At 41.5% G+C, this 17,098-nt stretch overlaps 2 protein-coding genes across 5 annotated transcripts in view; one reads left to right on the top strand and one right to left on the bottom strand.

Annotated features, from left to right (window-relative positions):
- Positions 1 to 9,047, bottom strand: part of agtpbp1 (ATP/GTP binding carboxypeptidase 1) — a 130,471-nt gene extending 121,424 nt beyond the window's left edge. For 2 of the 3 annotated variants that reach the window (XM_007908035.2, XM_042333395.1), the window contains exon 1: positions 1,486 to 1,613. The gene's annotated coding sequence lies outside the window, so the exon portion shown is untranslated. Of the gene's footprint in view, positions 1 to 1,485; positions 1,614 to 7,722; positions 7,783 to 9,008 lie in introns of those variants that run through there. The other variant, XM_007908036.2, reaches the window with a different exon arrangement.
- Positions 9,048 to 9,650: 603 nt separating this feature from the next.
- naa35 (N-alpha-acetyltransferase 35, NatC auxiliary subunit) overlaps positions 9,651 to 17,098 on the top strand; it is a 32,665-nt gene continuing 25,217 nt past the window's right edge. For both annotated transcript variants that reach the window (XM_007908041.2, XM_007908040.2), the window contains exons 1-4: positions 9,651 to 9,735; positions 14,616 to 14,746; positions 15,904 to 15,937; positions 16,428 to 16,542. In XM_007908041.2, coding sequence (XP_007906232.1) covers positions 14,623 to 14,746; positions 15,904 to 15,937; positions 16,428 to 16,542 — 273 coding nt within the window. In that variant the 5' untranslated portion in view covers positions 9,651 to 9,735; positions 14,616 to 14,622. The remainder of the gene's footprint in view (positions 9,736 to 14,615; positions 14,747 to 15,903; positions 15,938 to 16,427; positions 16,543 to 17,098) is intronic.

Here is a 17,098-nt window from a genome sequence, read left to right as displayed (position 1 = left end):
CTTTCAAAAACACAAATTATATAAAATATTGACTGAAACCCATTTGGAAAAAAATGCCAATTATACTGGTTACACTTATTTACTTTCAGTGTTATATAGTCAAACACATTTTCAGCAACCATTCAGGTAGTTGGACCAAAGTGGCCTTGACGTAAAGGTGGCCTCTAAGTTCATTGGGTTGTTGACCAGACCTGAAAAATGCCATGTTGCTGTGGACTGCTCAGCTGCATTTGTAAATACACTAAAGTCTAGCGGGGAATCTACACGCGGGCCGATGGAAATTGGGCATTACTAGTAGCTACACTTGAATTGGACAGTCAATCCACTTCACAATATATTCTGTGAAGTGCTTCGAGGCATCTCAATGACATAAGGCGCTATATCAAATACAATGATTATTATTATTTAATGTATTTAATGCCCATTGAAAAGGACATCAGTATACTGACAGGGCTTTTTTAAAAAAAAAGTGGCCACTAGTTGTGTTACAGGTGGTTGCCGAATAGATGGTTTATTATAGAAAAAATTGTTGGGGCTGTTGGAAGGATGGATTTTGATACGAGGTAGTTGGTTCAACAGGTTTGACTGTACTTAGAACATTGCCTTCAAGACACTACAGACAAATTCTCGATATGCCCCTCCATCATACAAATGTCTGATTAATACAGGAATTCTGCATCTTCTTCTATACATTTCAGTGGCAGCTGCTACCAAACACATTACACTTTGATTTATAGCTTTCTGCCAAAAGGCAGACTGCAGAGGTCATCATAACCTGTTAAAACTAACGAGTCACATCATTACAGGAAACCCGTTCTGCAGAAAAGGATTGCGAGAAATACAGTCGGTCAACCGAGTGCAATGCCACTCAATGACCTGAAGGGAAGCGTCTTATTTTAATCCACACTTGTACCGCTTGCAAATAACTATTGGTTTAAGGAAAAAAAATACCCGTTCTTGCTGCACTGCAAAAGAGCTGCACCAAAATCAATAGTTTGCTCCAGATCCGCTGGGTGGAAGCGAACCCCTGAACACCGCCAGAGGCTCTGCTATGTCAATTTCCTTTCGGTTGTTTAAATCTATTCCTTCCAACTGTCGCAAACAAACCGGTGCTACAGACACAGAGAGAGAGAGAGAGAGAGCCGTGTACAGCCCGAGAGCCACAGCAAGCGGTCAGCTGCTTTATACACACACACACACACACAGGGAGGCCCTGTCCCTCAGTGACCACACACTGACCCTCAGTTTGATTACCCACAGAAATACATTTTACAGAACCTTGTGTGTGTGTGTGAGTATATATATATATACACATAGATAGATCCACGTCCTGACATTTGCAGGTCTGAGCTTTACAACGAGCGAAAGGTACACAGCACTTATATATATATATATATATATATATAAATAAAATAGAGACTTATACTGGAGGCAGCAAAGGAGGGGAGTGGGGGAGTGGGGGAGGTCGCTGAGACCAATCCTTACCGTGTGCAGTACAGCGTTGCCACTCGCCTGTCGCCTGCGAGTGACTGGAGACGATGTGACTGTATCAATGCGACAGAAAGCAGCAGCAGCTCAGCAACACAACAGCTCAGCTCTCCCTCCCTCCCTGTCCACACATCCTAATGGGGTGAGCGTCACCCCGCACAGCGTCAGCAAGTCTGTCCCTCCCTCCCTCCCCCCCCATCTCCTCTCCCAGCTGATCCTGGACCCCACCTCATTTCATTGCATTCACTATTTTTCACAGGGGCTTTCTCTCCTCCCCCTCCCCCCTCCCCCTTCCTCTCTGCAACGTTGCCAATTGGGTATGTTATTTTCGTGGTTGCTTTTCATCTGAAAAAAAAACCAGGCTCTGAGCAGATGTCTGCAAAACACAAAATACTGCAGATGCTGGAAATCTGAAAACAAAACCAGAAGTGGTTGGGAACACTCAGCAGGTCAGGCAGCAGCTATGGCCAAAGGGAAGCGAGTCAACGTTTCGGGTCCACGACCCTTACTCAGAAGCGGCTCTGGCCTCCTCCTTCCTTGCCTCTGGCTCTGCCTGACCTGTCCCGAGTTTTCCCAGCTCTCTTTGTTTCTGTTTTTGAACAAATGTCTGATTTTTAAAAGAATTTAAACCCGCAAAATGTGTTTCCCCCCTCTCCGCACCCACCCCCTCTCCCCCCTCTCCCAATATGAAGACTTTTTTTAAAAAAACTCAGTTTCAAAAGCACTGACCTAGATTGGCCACTCTGTTAACGCATACTACAGTAGGAAACTCATAATGTTGGGCTACTTGGGTTCAGTTGACTTTGGGCTACAAACCTATTTTAATTTCTGGCAACCCTGCCTCACTCCACACACACATCCTATACCCACACACACATATCTTCGTTCCAATTACAACTAAATGTTGCTCCATATAATTAAATGGATCCATATAGGTATTTAAAAGTAAATGACAATGTTTCTCCAATATTGACAAGAAGCTGTTTTATCGATTGCCGAGCGCGGAGCTTTCAAGCTCAGATTTGTATTGAGCCACACAAGTCGAAAAATGAAACAACAACTACACTTATATAGCACCCTCCAAGCCGGGCGGTGTCCCGGAGCACTTGGTGGAGCCCGATGCCAAGCTAGAGGGAGGGGGAAGGTGACCATAGGCAAAGTCAAAGGTCTTCAGGCGCAACCTGAAAAGACGAAGGGATTGAGGGAGGGAGTTCCATAGCTTCAGGACGCCGATGGTGGAGCGGAGGATTTGAGGGACAAGGAGGAGTCAGTAGAGCGGACAGTTATAGACAATTATAATTTTAGATGACTAATTCAATAGAATTTTCGAAAAGCTTGACTAGAGAAATTTCACATTTAAATAGCCATGCACACATCTCTGTATGTAAATTATCAGCAGGAATTATCTGAACCACATGCTTTCTGCTGAAGCTGTGAGCCATACTGAGAGCCACATGTAGCTCAAGGCTCTATGACAGGTGGAGCCTGATGCCAAGCCGGGGGAGGTAACTAGGTTGAAGAGGCAGGTCTTTATGTGTGATCTAAAGACAGGGAAGGAGGAGGCAAAGCGGAGGGATTAAGGGAGAGAGTTCCAAAGTTCTATCGTGTAGTAGCTGAAAGAGCGGCAATATTGGCCTAGTGTCCATACAGTCCTTTTTTAAAAGACATGTTTTAATAGGCATGTTTTCATCACCTCCTGCCTTGATTATTCTAAAGCACTCCTCGCCTGCTCCACTATCCACAAAATCCAACTAATTAAAAACTTCGACATCCCCATCACCGAGTCCTTGCCAGACTCGCCAAATTCAAGATCCTCACACTAGGTTACAATTTCACACCCTGACACCTCCCTGCTTCTCTAACCGGCTTACTCCCCACTCACTACCCACCGCCTTTGCTTGGCTCCAGCCTTCTGCATGTCCCTCGTCCCCTCTGCTCCTCCATCGACGGCTGCACTTTCAGCCACTACACGGCAAAACTGTAGAACTCTCTCCCTTAATCCCTCCACTTTGCCTCCTTACGTCTTTAGATCACACATGGAGACCTGCCTTTTCAACCTAGTTACCTCCCCCCGGCTCGGCATCAGGCTCCACCTATGTTAAGCACTCTTGAGAAGTTATCCTCACATGAAGGGTGGTATATACGTGCAAGTTGTTGTTGTTATTACTTTCCATTGGCTGCAGTTTCATTAACTTTGAATAATGAACACTTATTAAAGTTTTTTGGGGCCAATTACCCGAACAATATTTTTTGGCCAATCAATGTTAGTTCACGACTGAAATTGGTAGGTTCAATGTGCTGACGATGTAATGCTGCAATTTATCTCTGGGTGACAACCACAAAGGCATTGTATGAGTTACTTGTAACTATCAACTACAGGCATCGCATTCATTCATCTGGAATGAGAATCATTCATTTTGAATTAAAAGCCTATGTGATGATAGCCTACACTTAAAAATCAACAGACCTTAATACCTGAATAGGTATGAACAATCTATGTTGCTCTTAACAGTAATACATGTCAATGACTAACCTAATTAGACTGCTCTTCCTCCAAGTTATAATCGTCACCTGAATAAGCAACAGGAAATGCATTACTTAAAATATATTGCTAGAATTGTAACTTGAAATAAGCAATATACTGCAAAATATTTTTTCTCCTGCTGGAAAATCTAGCAGTTTTATGCTGAATTTTTATGGTGTGATAGTCATGTTCTTCAGCAGTTGGAAGATCAAGGACTTGGAACTCACAGTCTAGGCTGACACTTCAGTGCAGTCCTGTGTTGTCGAAGGTGCTGACCTCAGTGAGACATTAATTCGAGGTTCCACCTGCCAGTTCAGGTGGACATTAAATATTCCATGGCACTACTCAAAAAAAGAAGGTAGTTTCTCCTGATGTCCTGATCAACAATCCTCTAGAAAAAAATGGTTATTTGCTTCATGTCTGTTATTGAGACATTTCTATGTGCAAATTGGCTGCCTCATTCACCTACAAATACAGTTACTACACTTCACAGTAAAATCCTTTGAAGCACTTCAAGAAATCTTGACAATGTAATAAGGTGGTATATTATTTATCAAGGAGTTGAGGGCACAGCTACGTGAGAATGGGGAGTATAAACAGAATTGCTAATGATACAAAGCTCAGAGGTACAGTATCAATCGAAAATTGTAATGGTCATAGATAAATAATTGGGCAGATATAAGGCAGACCAGATTCAACTTAACAAAGTTTGAGATAATGTAGTGCACTTTGGATATGAAAATGGAGGCAAGCGGCCGGCGCGGGTAGTGAAAGGGGAAAGACCTCCAAAGTAACTTTGCCGACCAAATGCAGCAGTGATTAAAAGCTACTTTGCGGATGCTGAAAAACAATCAAATAGGATAATGGGACAAGTGGTCTGGAATATCAAATTAGGAACACTGCAGTGCTACAGTTGTGCAGAGAGCTTGTAATAAGTCAATTAACCTTTTATCCCATCACACAGAGGATAAAGTTCAAGATCCTGGTCCTCACCGTCAAAGTCATCTATGGTCTTGCTCCCCTCTACCTTTCCGACCTCCTAACCCCCTATCATCCTGTTTGCTCCCTCCGCTCAGCAGGCTCTGGTCTGCTTCACATCTCCCACCTTGCTCGCCCGATATCGGCTAAAGGGCCTTCCACCACTCCGCACCCACCCTTTGGATCTCCATTCCACAGTCCCTCCGTCTCACCCCCTCCCTCGCCACCTTCAAGACCCACCTCAAGACCCTCCTCTTCGACCAAGCTTTCGATCTCCCTGCTTCCCACCCTGCCCTCCCGCCTCCCCCACCCCGACCCTTAAAACTCAAGCTAGAAAGTTTATAGGCGCCCAACATAGCCACATATGTAGCATATGGTGTTTTGTAATTACAACAGGTCGAACATGACATGAATGTCATGTTTAGTAGAATAATCACATTGAAAGCAAGTATATAAACTTCTTTAAATTGTTAGTGTTTATTTTCTCCCCAAAAATGTTCTGAATAAGACTGCATGTTTAAGGTCATTTGCTGATGCAAACACTGGACAGGGTGACAGAGATCAAAGAAAATTTGCATGTAAACAAATATTCTGTTCAATACCTGGCTTCGGGTTGTTTGTGGAGCAAATCGGCACTGACTGCTGATGAGATACAAATGCACAAAACAATCTTTTGAAACCGCAATTCTAACACACAGCAAAACAATCAATTCACTGATTGTTTTATTTGAGCCTCTGATGCACAAAATTGGGATAAGGCGAGTGTAAACTGATATCAATCTTCTGAGAAGGTCTGTTGTTAATTGAAAGTCAGCACGTACAGTACATTGGTCATTTAATATCTCAGCTGCCAGCTGCAAAATCTCAGCCAATATATTCATATTGAACAAAACACAAAAAGCTATCTCTGCAAATCTGAGCTGTGAACAGAACTAGAAGCAAATTCAAATTGCTAACAAGAATGCATTAAACAATAAACAGGAACATTTTAGCCTGGTAAAATAGACTGGATACTTTTGTTTACATGCTCTTTTGAACCCTTTTTCATGTTAAACCGGCTCTATTTTTACAATATTTCTATTGTAACAGATGCAATACTTCCTGTAGACTATTGTCATGCAGTTTATAGACCTATTTTTAAATTAATTTCTAAAGTACTTAGCACAAACATGATAGGTTATGTAATCATCACCATGTACATCTGTTTAGAAACCTGGTAAAATGGTTTTAAATACAGTTCACCCAAACAAAAAAAATCTATGTTTTATTTTAATTACAATAAAATATATCCTTTTTAAAATGTATTTCAGCTATCAGCCACAAAATCTCAGCCAATGTGTTCATATTGCTAAATTCCAGATAGTGACAATTTTATTTTATATTCTTAGAAAAACCAAAAGACTGCAATTCTTCCTTTGTAACACAGGTTATTTTCAGAGAATGCTTTCAGGTGTCAGCCTGATTCTTGTCATAAGAAATACTCCAAATACTTATGTGTCTCAACCCAACACACTTCAAACCTACAAGGACCATACCCCACTGACCCTGTCCCAGTGTACTTTTATACTTCCTGAATCCCTCCTATTGGTTGTACATTAATTGTCATTATCTTTAAAGGGATCTCTCCACAACTCTGCAGCTGGCATTCCAGTCTCGGAAAGTTGTGAGTTCAAAATAATATAATCCTTGCATGTGATTTAGTGCCTTTCAGATCATTAGGATGTCCCAAAGCACTTAGATAATATATACTGCAAAGTGAAGTGACTATGTGTTTTGTGGGTAAACCTGGAAGCCAAGTTGAATACAATAATACCCCACAAATGGCCATGAAGTGAATGACCAATTCTATTTGGGCAATTGTTGGCCAGGACACCAGGAACAACTTCCTTCTCTTTTTGAATAGTGCAATGGGATCTTTTCATGTTAAATCTTCAAAGTTACTACAAAGATTGTAGTTTTACTTAAACCAGCAGATTTATCATCAGAATCTCAATTTAACATTGCCTCCGAAGGACAGCACCTCCATCAATGCAACACACACTGAGGACCGCAATGGAGTGTCAGCATAGACAAAACGCATTCCAAGTCCCAACGTGGGGCTTGAACCCACAACCTCCTGACTCCGAGGCAAGAATGCTACAAACTGAGGCCACAAACCCCACATCAGGACTTTGAGCTCACAGTCTTCACTGATACACCAACGAAATGCTGGGGGAGCAGTATTTGTTGGAGGTGGTTTAATATTGTTCAGCATTATCTAGGGGTGCATTTCATTGTTGGAAGTACCATCCTTCGGATAAGACATTAAACTAAGGTCCCGTGTATCTGTGCAAGTGGACGTTAAAGCACTATTCAAAAAGAGAAGGGAGTTTCTCCCAGTGTCGTGGACAACAATGCCCTAGATAAAAAATTGGTTATTCACTCTCTGGCTGATGTACACACATTTACCTAAAATACACCGTCACTACACTTTAATGTAAATCCTATGAAGCATTTGAGATGTTTTGACACCATGAAAAAAGCACTATATCAAATGCAGAGCTTATTCTTATAGGACAAATTAAAAAAGATGATTAATAAAAGCATATACTTTGCCGTTTAAACTACAATAACTCAAAAAGATGTACTTCCCCAAATTATTCATGCAATGAATTGGCTACCTGGACTCATAAATAATATTTATGCATTTAAGACATACAGTTAAAGACAGAGTGTTAAAGAGTTATTTTTACCTTCGTAGAATCCAGGTTTTTCCAATGGTGGAAGATCATAACTTTGCACAAGCTTCAAATCTGTATTTTAAAAAATAAGTTAGCGACTTTACTAGAAATTGGTATTTAACACGTTATATAGAGATATCTGGTCTTTATACAGAAATATCTTCCATTTCCTCCCTTTTCACTTTTCTGTGTACATGCACCATGCACCTTTTTGGTGGTAGTTGAGACCAAATCTCCCACCAAATTGGCTGCCTAACAGTAGTTACTTTGAGATGTTTTCAATGTAATAAGGTGCTATATCAAATATATATTATTATACATAAGAATTACAGTATTATATTAATAATCCCTAAATTTAAGATAGCATCTTTCACATTGGGAGCACAATTCAAAACATTTCACAGGACCTACTGCATATTTTGCAGGCAAATGCAGCAGCAAATTTGTGCACAGTGATGACCCATGAACAACCATTTGGCCGTGAATGGCCAATTCTGAATATTGCCATGGGATCCTTAATGTCTACCTGAACGTGCAAACTGGACCTTAGTTTAACATCTCAAACAAAGGACAATACATCTGACAATTGGAGTGTCAGAGGTATTTCAAAGTCTTGATGTTTCAAAAATAAAACCCTCTAACTCAGAAAGTCAGTGCTGCCAACTCAGCCAGGCTCAGGAAGTGGATATAAATGCTCAGTTCCTTACACACTTCCCTCATGATATTGTGCCCAATACTGAAAGTTCACAGGCGCAAAGTTCCATTTGCCTCTCCTTTAATCACGTTACCTCCGGGATCATCATTTTCAACTTCAAAATTGTCAATTGTTTAGATTTAAGCTTGGCAGTCCAATTAGAAGAAAAACTTTCATTCTGAGTCCATACTAGACAAGAATGTTAACTTTTTTTAAAATATATATTTGCGGAAGAGTTCGAAAATTGGGTCAAATGGCAATATGCAATAAAAGAAAAGATTCATAAATAATGCCACTCTTTGATAAATTAAAACCAAGAGGAGGTTGGGAGGATACCTTGAGTTCTTAAGTCTTGGTGTGGAAGGCAATTTTGTCTAACTTAATCTAAAGTTAAGATTATGCAGAATTTGGGGAAATTGTTAAGATATTCTATTTCAAAACTGAAGAAACCTATACCGAAAGAGTTTACGTGTCCATATCTGATTTCTGCGCAAACTTTCCTTAACCAGTGTTGCACCTCACATTTTCTATAATCTAATTTCCATTATGGTAGCGTAACAACCAGAGGGATAGATCAACTCTCCCACTTTCTCTTAATACTAACCTTCTGCGCTGTTGCCACAGTAGATACTCTACATCTTTTTTCCTAGGTCAGCAAGTAGAAGAAAAATCACCACCTGCGGTACAGTTCTTTATATTTCGGTTAAGTCACAAAAACAAACGGTCCTACTTGCAATGTGTTTTTTAAAAAAAAACTCAAAACTAGTCGCTCAAATTGCTCTACATTTTCAGTAACACGGGGGTCAGAAAGCAGAAATGATAACTGGAAGATTCCTGATTGCATTGCATGGGAATTCATCCCACGGCTGCTTGCGGGACGTTTGCTGCGCGCAAACCGTCCGCCTCGTCGGCCTACAAAACGCAGGCGCACCGTCACCACACGTCAGGGCCAAAGCGCTTTGGGACGTCTCGAGGATTGTGATAAGGCGCTGTGTCAAATGCAAGGATTATGATCATCATTATTATTATTATTATTATTATTATCATTACATGAGATGAACGAATGAACGAACGTCCTGTGGGGCAGTGCTGCCTCCCAGTTGTCTCCTCCAGGAGGAGGAGGGGAGGGGGGGGGGAGGGGCGTTGCCAGGCGCCTCCCTCTCGCACAGCAACAGCGGCGAACTTCCGGCGGCGGCGGCGGCGCGAGCGGCCCTGGAGGACTATAATTCCCAGCGTGCCACGCGGCGGCGGGGGGGCGGGGCGTGACTGACAGCAACATGGCCGCCAACCGGGGCACTCGGTGACGGGAGTGGAAGCGGTTCGACTCTGAGGTAAATGGCAGCGGCTCCTCACCGAGGCCGCCTCTCGCTGGACCCGTCAGAGCTGCGGGGGTTCAGCTGTCTGTCTGTCTGTCAGTGGCCGCGCTCGGTGTGTGTCTCTGTGTCCCCCCTCAGAGCCGCCGCCGCCGCCGCGGGGCCCCGAGTCCGAGCCCCGGGTCAGATTGTGCCTTTGACTTCTCTTTCTCTCTCGTTTTATTATTTAACGTGAACCCAGTCTTTCATCAACTTTGCATTAGGGCAAGCAAATGGACAGAATTCCCCCCCCGGAAAAAAACTCCCCCCCCCCCCCCCTCCTCCCCCCCGGATTCATTTTATTAAACTCGTGTTTTTTGAACATTAATTACAGTCAAAGTCTTGTGAAGCGCTTTGAGGCACTGGTCTGCGCCATGTCCCCTGCCCTAAAAATGTATGTGTGTGTATATATATATATATATGCAAATTCTTGTTGTGATTTCTTCCTGGTGTGAAAAGGTGCGACATCAAATAAGTGCAGGGACTGTCCAGCACCTTGGGATGTCCTCGCGGCTTGAAAGGCACTATGCAAATGTAAATTGTTGTTATTGTTTGTTTGTTGCAGACACGCGCTTTAAGTGTGACTTGGCAGGTGAAATCGGTCTTTTTTTTAACTTTGGGAGGAGTGGAACTGTAACCGGTGTAGGAGTACTTGATGAAACATGCCCCACGTGTTCAATGTCTTGCTCTGACATAACTAGTGAATGAATTTATCCTGTGGGATGTTATTCTGTTGTGTTTGTGTGTTTGTCTTGTGGCTTATTGTGACTTATACAAACCTTCTTTGTTACCACTTTTACTGGAGTTATGTGCCACTTGCTCCAAGATTTGTTAGATACTGTTTCTTATCTGCCCAATAACTGATTTTCCTTATTTTATTATTAATCGTTAGGGAGAGCGAAGAAACACACACACTATCGAGCTCTAGAACTGAACAATTTACCTGGACAATTATGCCTTATTGAGGAAAAATAAAATCTATTCTGATGCCCTCTTCCTCTACTTGATTGTCATTTTTGCTACTGTCGGCGCATTTGCATGGATTTTCCTCCATTGGAATTTGATCAATTTCTTTGCTTGTTCACTCTTTCTCCTGCCGCATGCCCTTACCGCTGTCCTTCGTGCACTGGGAGACTCCAAGCTTATGCTTACTATTTTCAATGACTTATTCCAGACCCTCATGCGGGGAAAGTGAAATGCCGGGCATGAAGCTAACTCCACCACCAGGTTACTTACTAATAGGCTGAAGGCTTTTTTCCTAGCAATGTTTTCACTTTTTTCCGCAAATCCAATTTGTAGCTTGTTCCTTGACCCTGAAGTGGGCAGAAGGATGAATTGGTGGTTTCTGGCATTGTTTCTAAGATCTCTCCTTTTAAGAATTCAGTATTCATACATTAGCAAGGCAACATGGAGGCAACACGTGGAGTCCTGTAGCTCAGTGGTTAGAGCACTCGCTTTGCAAGTGAGAGACCTGAGTTCAATTCCAGGCAGGGCGAAACCTTGGGCAAGTTTCCTTATTCCACACACCTAATAATAATCCCTCCAAAAAAAAAACCAATAATAAATTGGTCATTTTCAATCTACGACTGTTTGTGGGACATTGCTGTGCGCAATTGGCTGCCGCGTTCGCCCACAAATGTACAGTGAATTCACTTTACAGTGTATTCTGTGAAGTGCTTTGGGACGTCCTCCCGACGTGAAAAGCGCTATATCAAATTCAAGGATTATTATTATTAAAGTAATGAAGAATCCAGTTCCTCCCAGCAGATAGTTCTTTAAACCCTTGTATCTAATCAAAACCCTCTGTTAATTTTTCCAACTTTCATAATGCTGAATCTCTACTATGGCCTGTCGGGTCAGACACCAACTCAGCATGATGCTCCCTCCAGGCCCCAAGGATATCAGGATCTGAAGTCCAACACCAGACTTGCCCAACATTGCACCAGTTCAGAGGAACCTTTTAACTATGAATGATTACTTCCCAACCAGCAACAAAAAAATATTTAGAATTGTTTTTGTGTATTTGTGATCCCTTAAAAAGCGATGTGACTCACTGATCTGGCTTCATCTCTCGGATGCTTAGCCTCAAACCTGGTTCATCGTCATCTGACTTTGCAATAGCCCCAACTTGCTCAGGTTTTTAATAGCTTGCCTTCCCTTTGCCTTGACCAGATCCTGCTAGTGTAGAGTTCAGAATATTGCACTCCTTGATGTGTGCATCCTTAATTACCCTGTCTCTGTTCCCTTCCCAAACATGTTAGTTTGCACGTCAATTGTATTGCTTACTATAAATTGTTGTTGCAAATTACCCCAATTCATTGTTCTCTGGTTACTGAATCTCTGATCAAACATTGCTATACTGTCATCTTATAACTTTCTGTACTCCTGCATTATAGGTCTCAAGTTCATTTTTCAAAGAATATAATAATGATATGACATATTATCAAGTCATCAAAATGTTTCAAAGTGCTTCACAGGATTTACTGCAAAATGTGTATGTACTGCAAAATATGGCAACCTGTTTATATATAGCAATGTTCCATAAAACAGCTGTGACATGAATGATCAATTTTGTATGAGGAATTGTTGACCAGGCTAACCAAAGTAGATGAGAGTTTGTTTCATAGATCATTTCTGAAAGATGTACCTGCAACTAACTGCAAGAAGTGCCATATTATTTTTAAATGTTGAAACCCTAAGCAAGAAATATTTCCTGAATTCCTTATCCAGGAATTTTAAAAACTGCTTCCTGTTGTCCTACTTTCCAGGTTAAAATTAACACTATTATAGTTTATACTTTGTTTATAACAAACATACTGTCTCGTGCGGTGTCCCTCAGGGCTCTGTCCTCGGTCCCCTCCTCTTCACCCTCTATATGCTCCCCCTTGGTGACATCATCCGCAGACATGGGGTTAACTTCCACATGTATGCGGATGACACCCAACTCTACCTTTCCTCCTCTACCCTCAACTCCACGACCACCGATGTCCTGACAGCCTGCCTGTCCGACATCGAGTCCTGGACGAGAGACAACTTTCTTCAGCTCAACGTGCGCAAAACTGAGGCCCTCCTGATTGGCTCACGTCAGCGCCTCCGCACCTCAGGCGCTGACACCATCAGCATCCAAGGCTGCACTCTCCACCTCTCAAAGCCAGTCAGGAACCTCGGCGTTTTGTTCGACCCTGAGCTGTCGTTTCTCCCTCATATCCGCACCACAACTGGCACCGCCTTCCATCACCTCCGGAACATCGCCAGACTACGGCACTACCTCACCCCTCACGCTGCTGAAACCTGGTCCACGCCTTTATCACCTCAAGGCTGGACTATGGGAACTCTCTCCTCGCCGGCCTTCCCGCCACCTCCCTCCACAAGCTGCAGGTCATTCAGAACTCTGCAGCTCGTGTACTGTCCCGCACCAGGCTTCGGGACCACATCACTCCCACCCTCGCTCGCCTCCACTGGCTCCCCATCCCCCAGAGGATCGAATTCAAAATCCTCATCTTCACCTACAAGGCCATTCACGGCCTTGCTCCCTCCTACCTCTCTGACCTACTATCCTCCTACCTACCTGCCCGTACCCTCCGTTCCTCTGGCTCCGGTCTGCTCCACATCCCCCGCCCCAACCGCACTACCATCGGTGGCCGGGCCTTCAGCCTCTCAGCCCCGAGGCTCTGGAACTCCATCCCCCAGTGCCTTCGCCGCTTCCTCCCTTTCCTCCTTCAAAGCCGGTCTCAAGACCTTTCTCTTTGACCGTGCCTTCAGCTCCCCTCTCGACTCTCTACCCCCTCCTCGCTCCCTCCCTTCCCTCACCAATTTCCCCCTTGCTCGGGTCCTGACCCAACTGTACAGCGCCTTGGGACGTCCTCCCGACGTGAAAGGCGCTCTATAAATGCAATCTTGTTGTTGTTGTTGTTTATTCCTATAATTCCAAAACTTGAATGAATTCTCCATTTTCTTTCCTGATGGAAAGTGAATAGATGGATTTTCCACAATTTGTCTTCTTTACTTTGCCCCAGTTATACTGAACTTTTAGCATTGGTGCAGAACAATTGCGAGGACCACCTAACACCAAATGTCATTATAACTCCAGTTGGTGCAGAGTCCAACTTTTCAAATTTAAAGAATAAGACTAAAACATAGTCATATAGTCTTTACATTTCAACAACAACTGAACAACAACTTGGATTTATATTGTGCCCTCCACGACGGATGGCATCTCAGAGCGCTTAGTTTCAGGAATGAGTAGATTGTCCCATCAACTGTTCTGTTGTATTGGAAATCACATTAGCCTTCCGAGATCAATGAGCATGAGCTGCATATACATGTTAAATTAGGCACACATCATCCCTGCTTTCTGATTTAAACTTTGGTACTGGCCAATGGACTGCTGTGTTTTTATCATGTCCTGTATTTTTCTGTCCATTCACTTTCTACATTAGCTATTATTTTGTCCTCTGTGTAAGATTACCAAATTAGGAGCAGTTTGTTTGTTGGTAGTTCATACCCTCAGAGATACAATTAACAACAAAAACATTTACATTTGTCCTTCACACAGGGTAGCGTTATTGAGGGCTGAACCCACTCGTCTGTCCAGTCCTTTGCATGCCTTTGTTGTTTAACGCTCCTTGATATTTATGAGGGTAGGTACATAGTGATCACAGACGAATAATAAATTCCAACAATATAGACACCATTAGCTTTTTGTTTGATGGCTTTTTTGTTTATCAGGGTTACAAGGAATTCACACAGGGGGTTCAGATAAACAGATAAACAGGCCGCTCCAATAGTTGAGTTCTGTTCTAAAATGGAAATGGGAAGAGGATGTGGAATTGTTTATAATTGTACAATTTGGTTTTCAGAGTTACCATGGTGACGAAAGCATCTGTGGATGAGGACGATGTTGGCTGGGGGCTTGGCATCTCAGAAAAGATGGAAAAGAACAATGTGATCTGGGTGGACATCACCCAGGAATTCAAAGATTGTTGCAAAGGTAGTATTTGTTCACATCCTAAACTGATTGTTTAAATAATACATGAATATGTTACAATAGGAAAAGCCCACTGTATGTATCGGGCGTAATGTGAAATTAAAGAAATAATTTGGCATCTCATTTTGCACAAACGATTTAATGCCATGTCCAAAGGACAAGGGTGTGAAAAATACAGCCATGCAGTGAAACTGTTCAAATAGTTATCATTTCCATAAATACATTTTTCAAACTTAATACTGAATCATATAATTCTTTTATAATTAGCTCCCTTACTCGTTGTCAGGAGGCCATTTTACCTCAGAATTTGTTACTTTTTAAGTACTTCATATTTTTTTCCCTCACTATTGTTTCTTTCACAAATAGAGGAAAGTTACAGCAGGAATGTCACACCTGATGACAATGGTTGAAAATGGCCTTAGTGAAAGTGTTATCACACTGTTTCTCAGATCGCACCTGTTGCAAAAGCTTTCACTGTTGTGTTATAATGGAGAACCCCAACATCAATCCCATTTGTTTACTTTCTGTTTCTTTCATACAAGGGCAAGTAGTAAGTACGTTGTTTTTTGTATCTGTGTACCCAAACCATTTCAATATTAAGAAAAGCAGATTAAATGCAAAACTTACTTTGTTTTTTTAAAAAAATCTGTTAGGAAAGGTCTGATCATGATAGTTTGGGATTCCTGATGTGATAAGTAGAAAGATTAGTGACATAGGCAAACAGAATCACAACATTGAGGTGATTTACGAGCAGAACATTAAAATCTGTTGAAACTTGGTGTTGATTCATTTCAGTGGTAATTAAATGTGCAATGCATCAATCTGAATTATATTGCAATAACCCTCACTGAATTGTAAAATAAGGGAGGGCGCTTGATGGTTAGTATTTTTGAACAACCACATCATCATAGAAAGGCAGGAAAATACAATCCAAAATTACATTTGTAAAGCTTTATGGCTATAATCTTTCTTCCACATTGATTTTTCAACGATTACGCCACCATGGGTAGCTACTAGTCAGAGGTCAAATACCTATCATGGGAAAGTAACATTGGTGAGAGTGGCATTTCATTCATATTTCAGTGCAAATTGTATTATGTCGATCTTGAAATACTTTGCAAAAACTTCCATCTAATTTCTCCAAATTTGTTTATTTTCAGATCTTAAACTGGGAGAGCTTCTTCATGACAAACTGTAAGTGTTACTATATATTTATCATGGTTAATGGTTTCAACATTATAACTGATGCATTAGCTGCAATATAAACCTGATTTATACTGAAACTGCTGTTAATTGAACTTTCAAACTTAAAAAGATTACACAGAATATGAGCATTACAAGTGTGCTTGAGGCAGCAAATCTAAATCTTGTTACAACTCTGAATCACTCTCCTGTTGGAAGTAATAAGAAATACTGTAGTTCCAGTAACATAAATGAGACATTAACGGACAACTGTCCCCCTTGACACCTTAAAATCAGTTACGACTATAAGTTAATGAAATTAATTGCCATTATATTGAAAATCCTTAAAAGGATTTTTAATGTTCATACAGAGGGAGTTATGATAGATTTGTTCCATTGTATGTAAAATATATGACAAATTTGTATTGAAGCATTGCAGTGTCAGTTTTCGACATTATTACAGAATGATAATTGAGAATATGTTTGAAATGTTTCACCTTAGCTTTGGCTTGTTTGAAGCAATGTCTGCAATTGAGATGATGGACCCAAAGATGGATGCAGGAATGATTGGAAACCAGGTTAACCGGAAGGTGCTGAACTTTGAGCAGGCAGTCAAGGTATGTCACTTTTATTCTAGAATTGTCTATCATTAAATCCATCCTAACCAAGTGGTAATAGTGTTATTGTGACTTCAGTGAACAAAAGGCATGTTGCATTATATTCTCTCTTTCTCTTAAGATAACTACTTGATTTTATGATGCAGTTTCTTACCTATAGTTTCCAATAAGATTTGACTGCTCTGCTAATGGGAATTACTAACCAGAAGTTGGGTGCCTCTTTCTATGCTTTCCCCACCCCTCCTTTCTTCACATCCCACTCCTCTTCCCCAAGAGAAAGTGTGGTGACAAGTTGCACCGTACCTATAAGCAGGGGAACCTGTTTGGAAATTATTAAATGGTTTGAGACAAAATGAGAAGAAAAATCATTTGTAAGCCAACTATCTGAAAACTAGAAATTGATTTGCATGAATAATATTTTTTGTTGAGAAAATATTTTCATCAACATGAGTGAACTGGCCACTGTTTTTATTCCACATGAAATATGTTATACAAGTTCAAATTGTTCTTTATTAAAAAAAATTCCTCCCACTTTCAAAGATGTAGAATACCATGA

This window comes from Callorhinchus milii, unplaced genomic scaffold, assembly GCF_018977255.1.
Source record: "Callorhinchus milii isolate IMCB2004 unplaced genomic scaffold, IMCB_Cmil_1.0 Scaffold1, whole genome shotgun sequence".
In the NCBI taxonomy this organism is placed as follows: domain Eukaryota; kingdom Metazoa; phylum Chordata; class Chondrichthyes; order Chimaeriformes; family Callorhinchidae; genus Callorhinchus; species Callorhinchus milii.
This window is presented reverse-complemented; position numbering and strand designations above follow the sequence as displayed.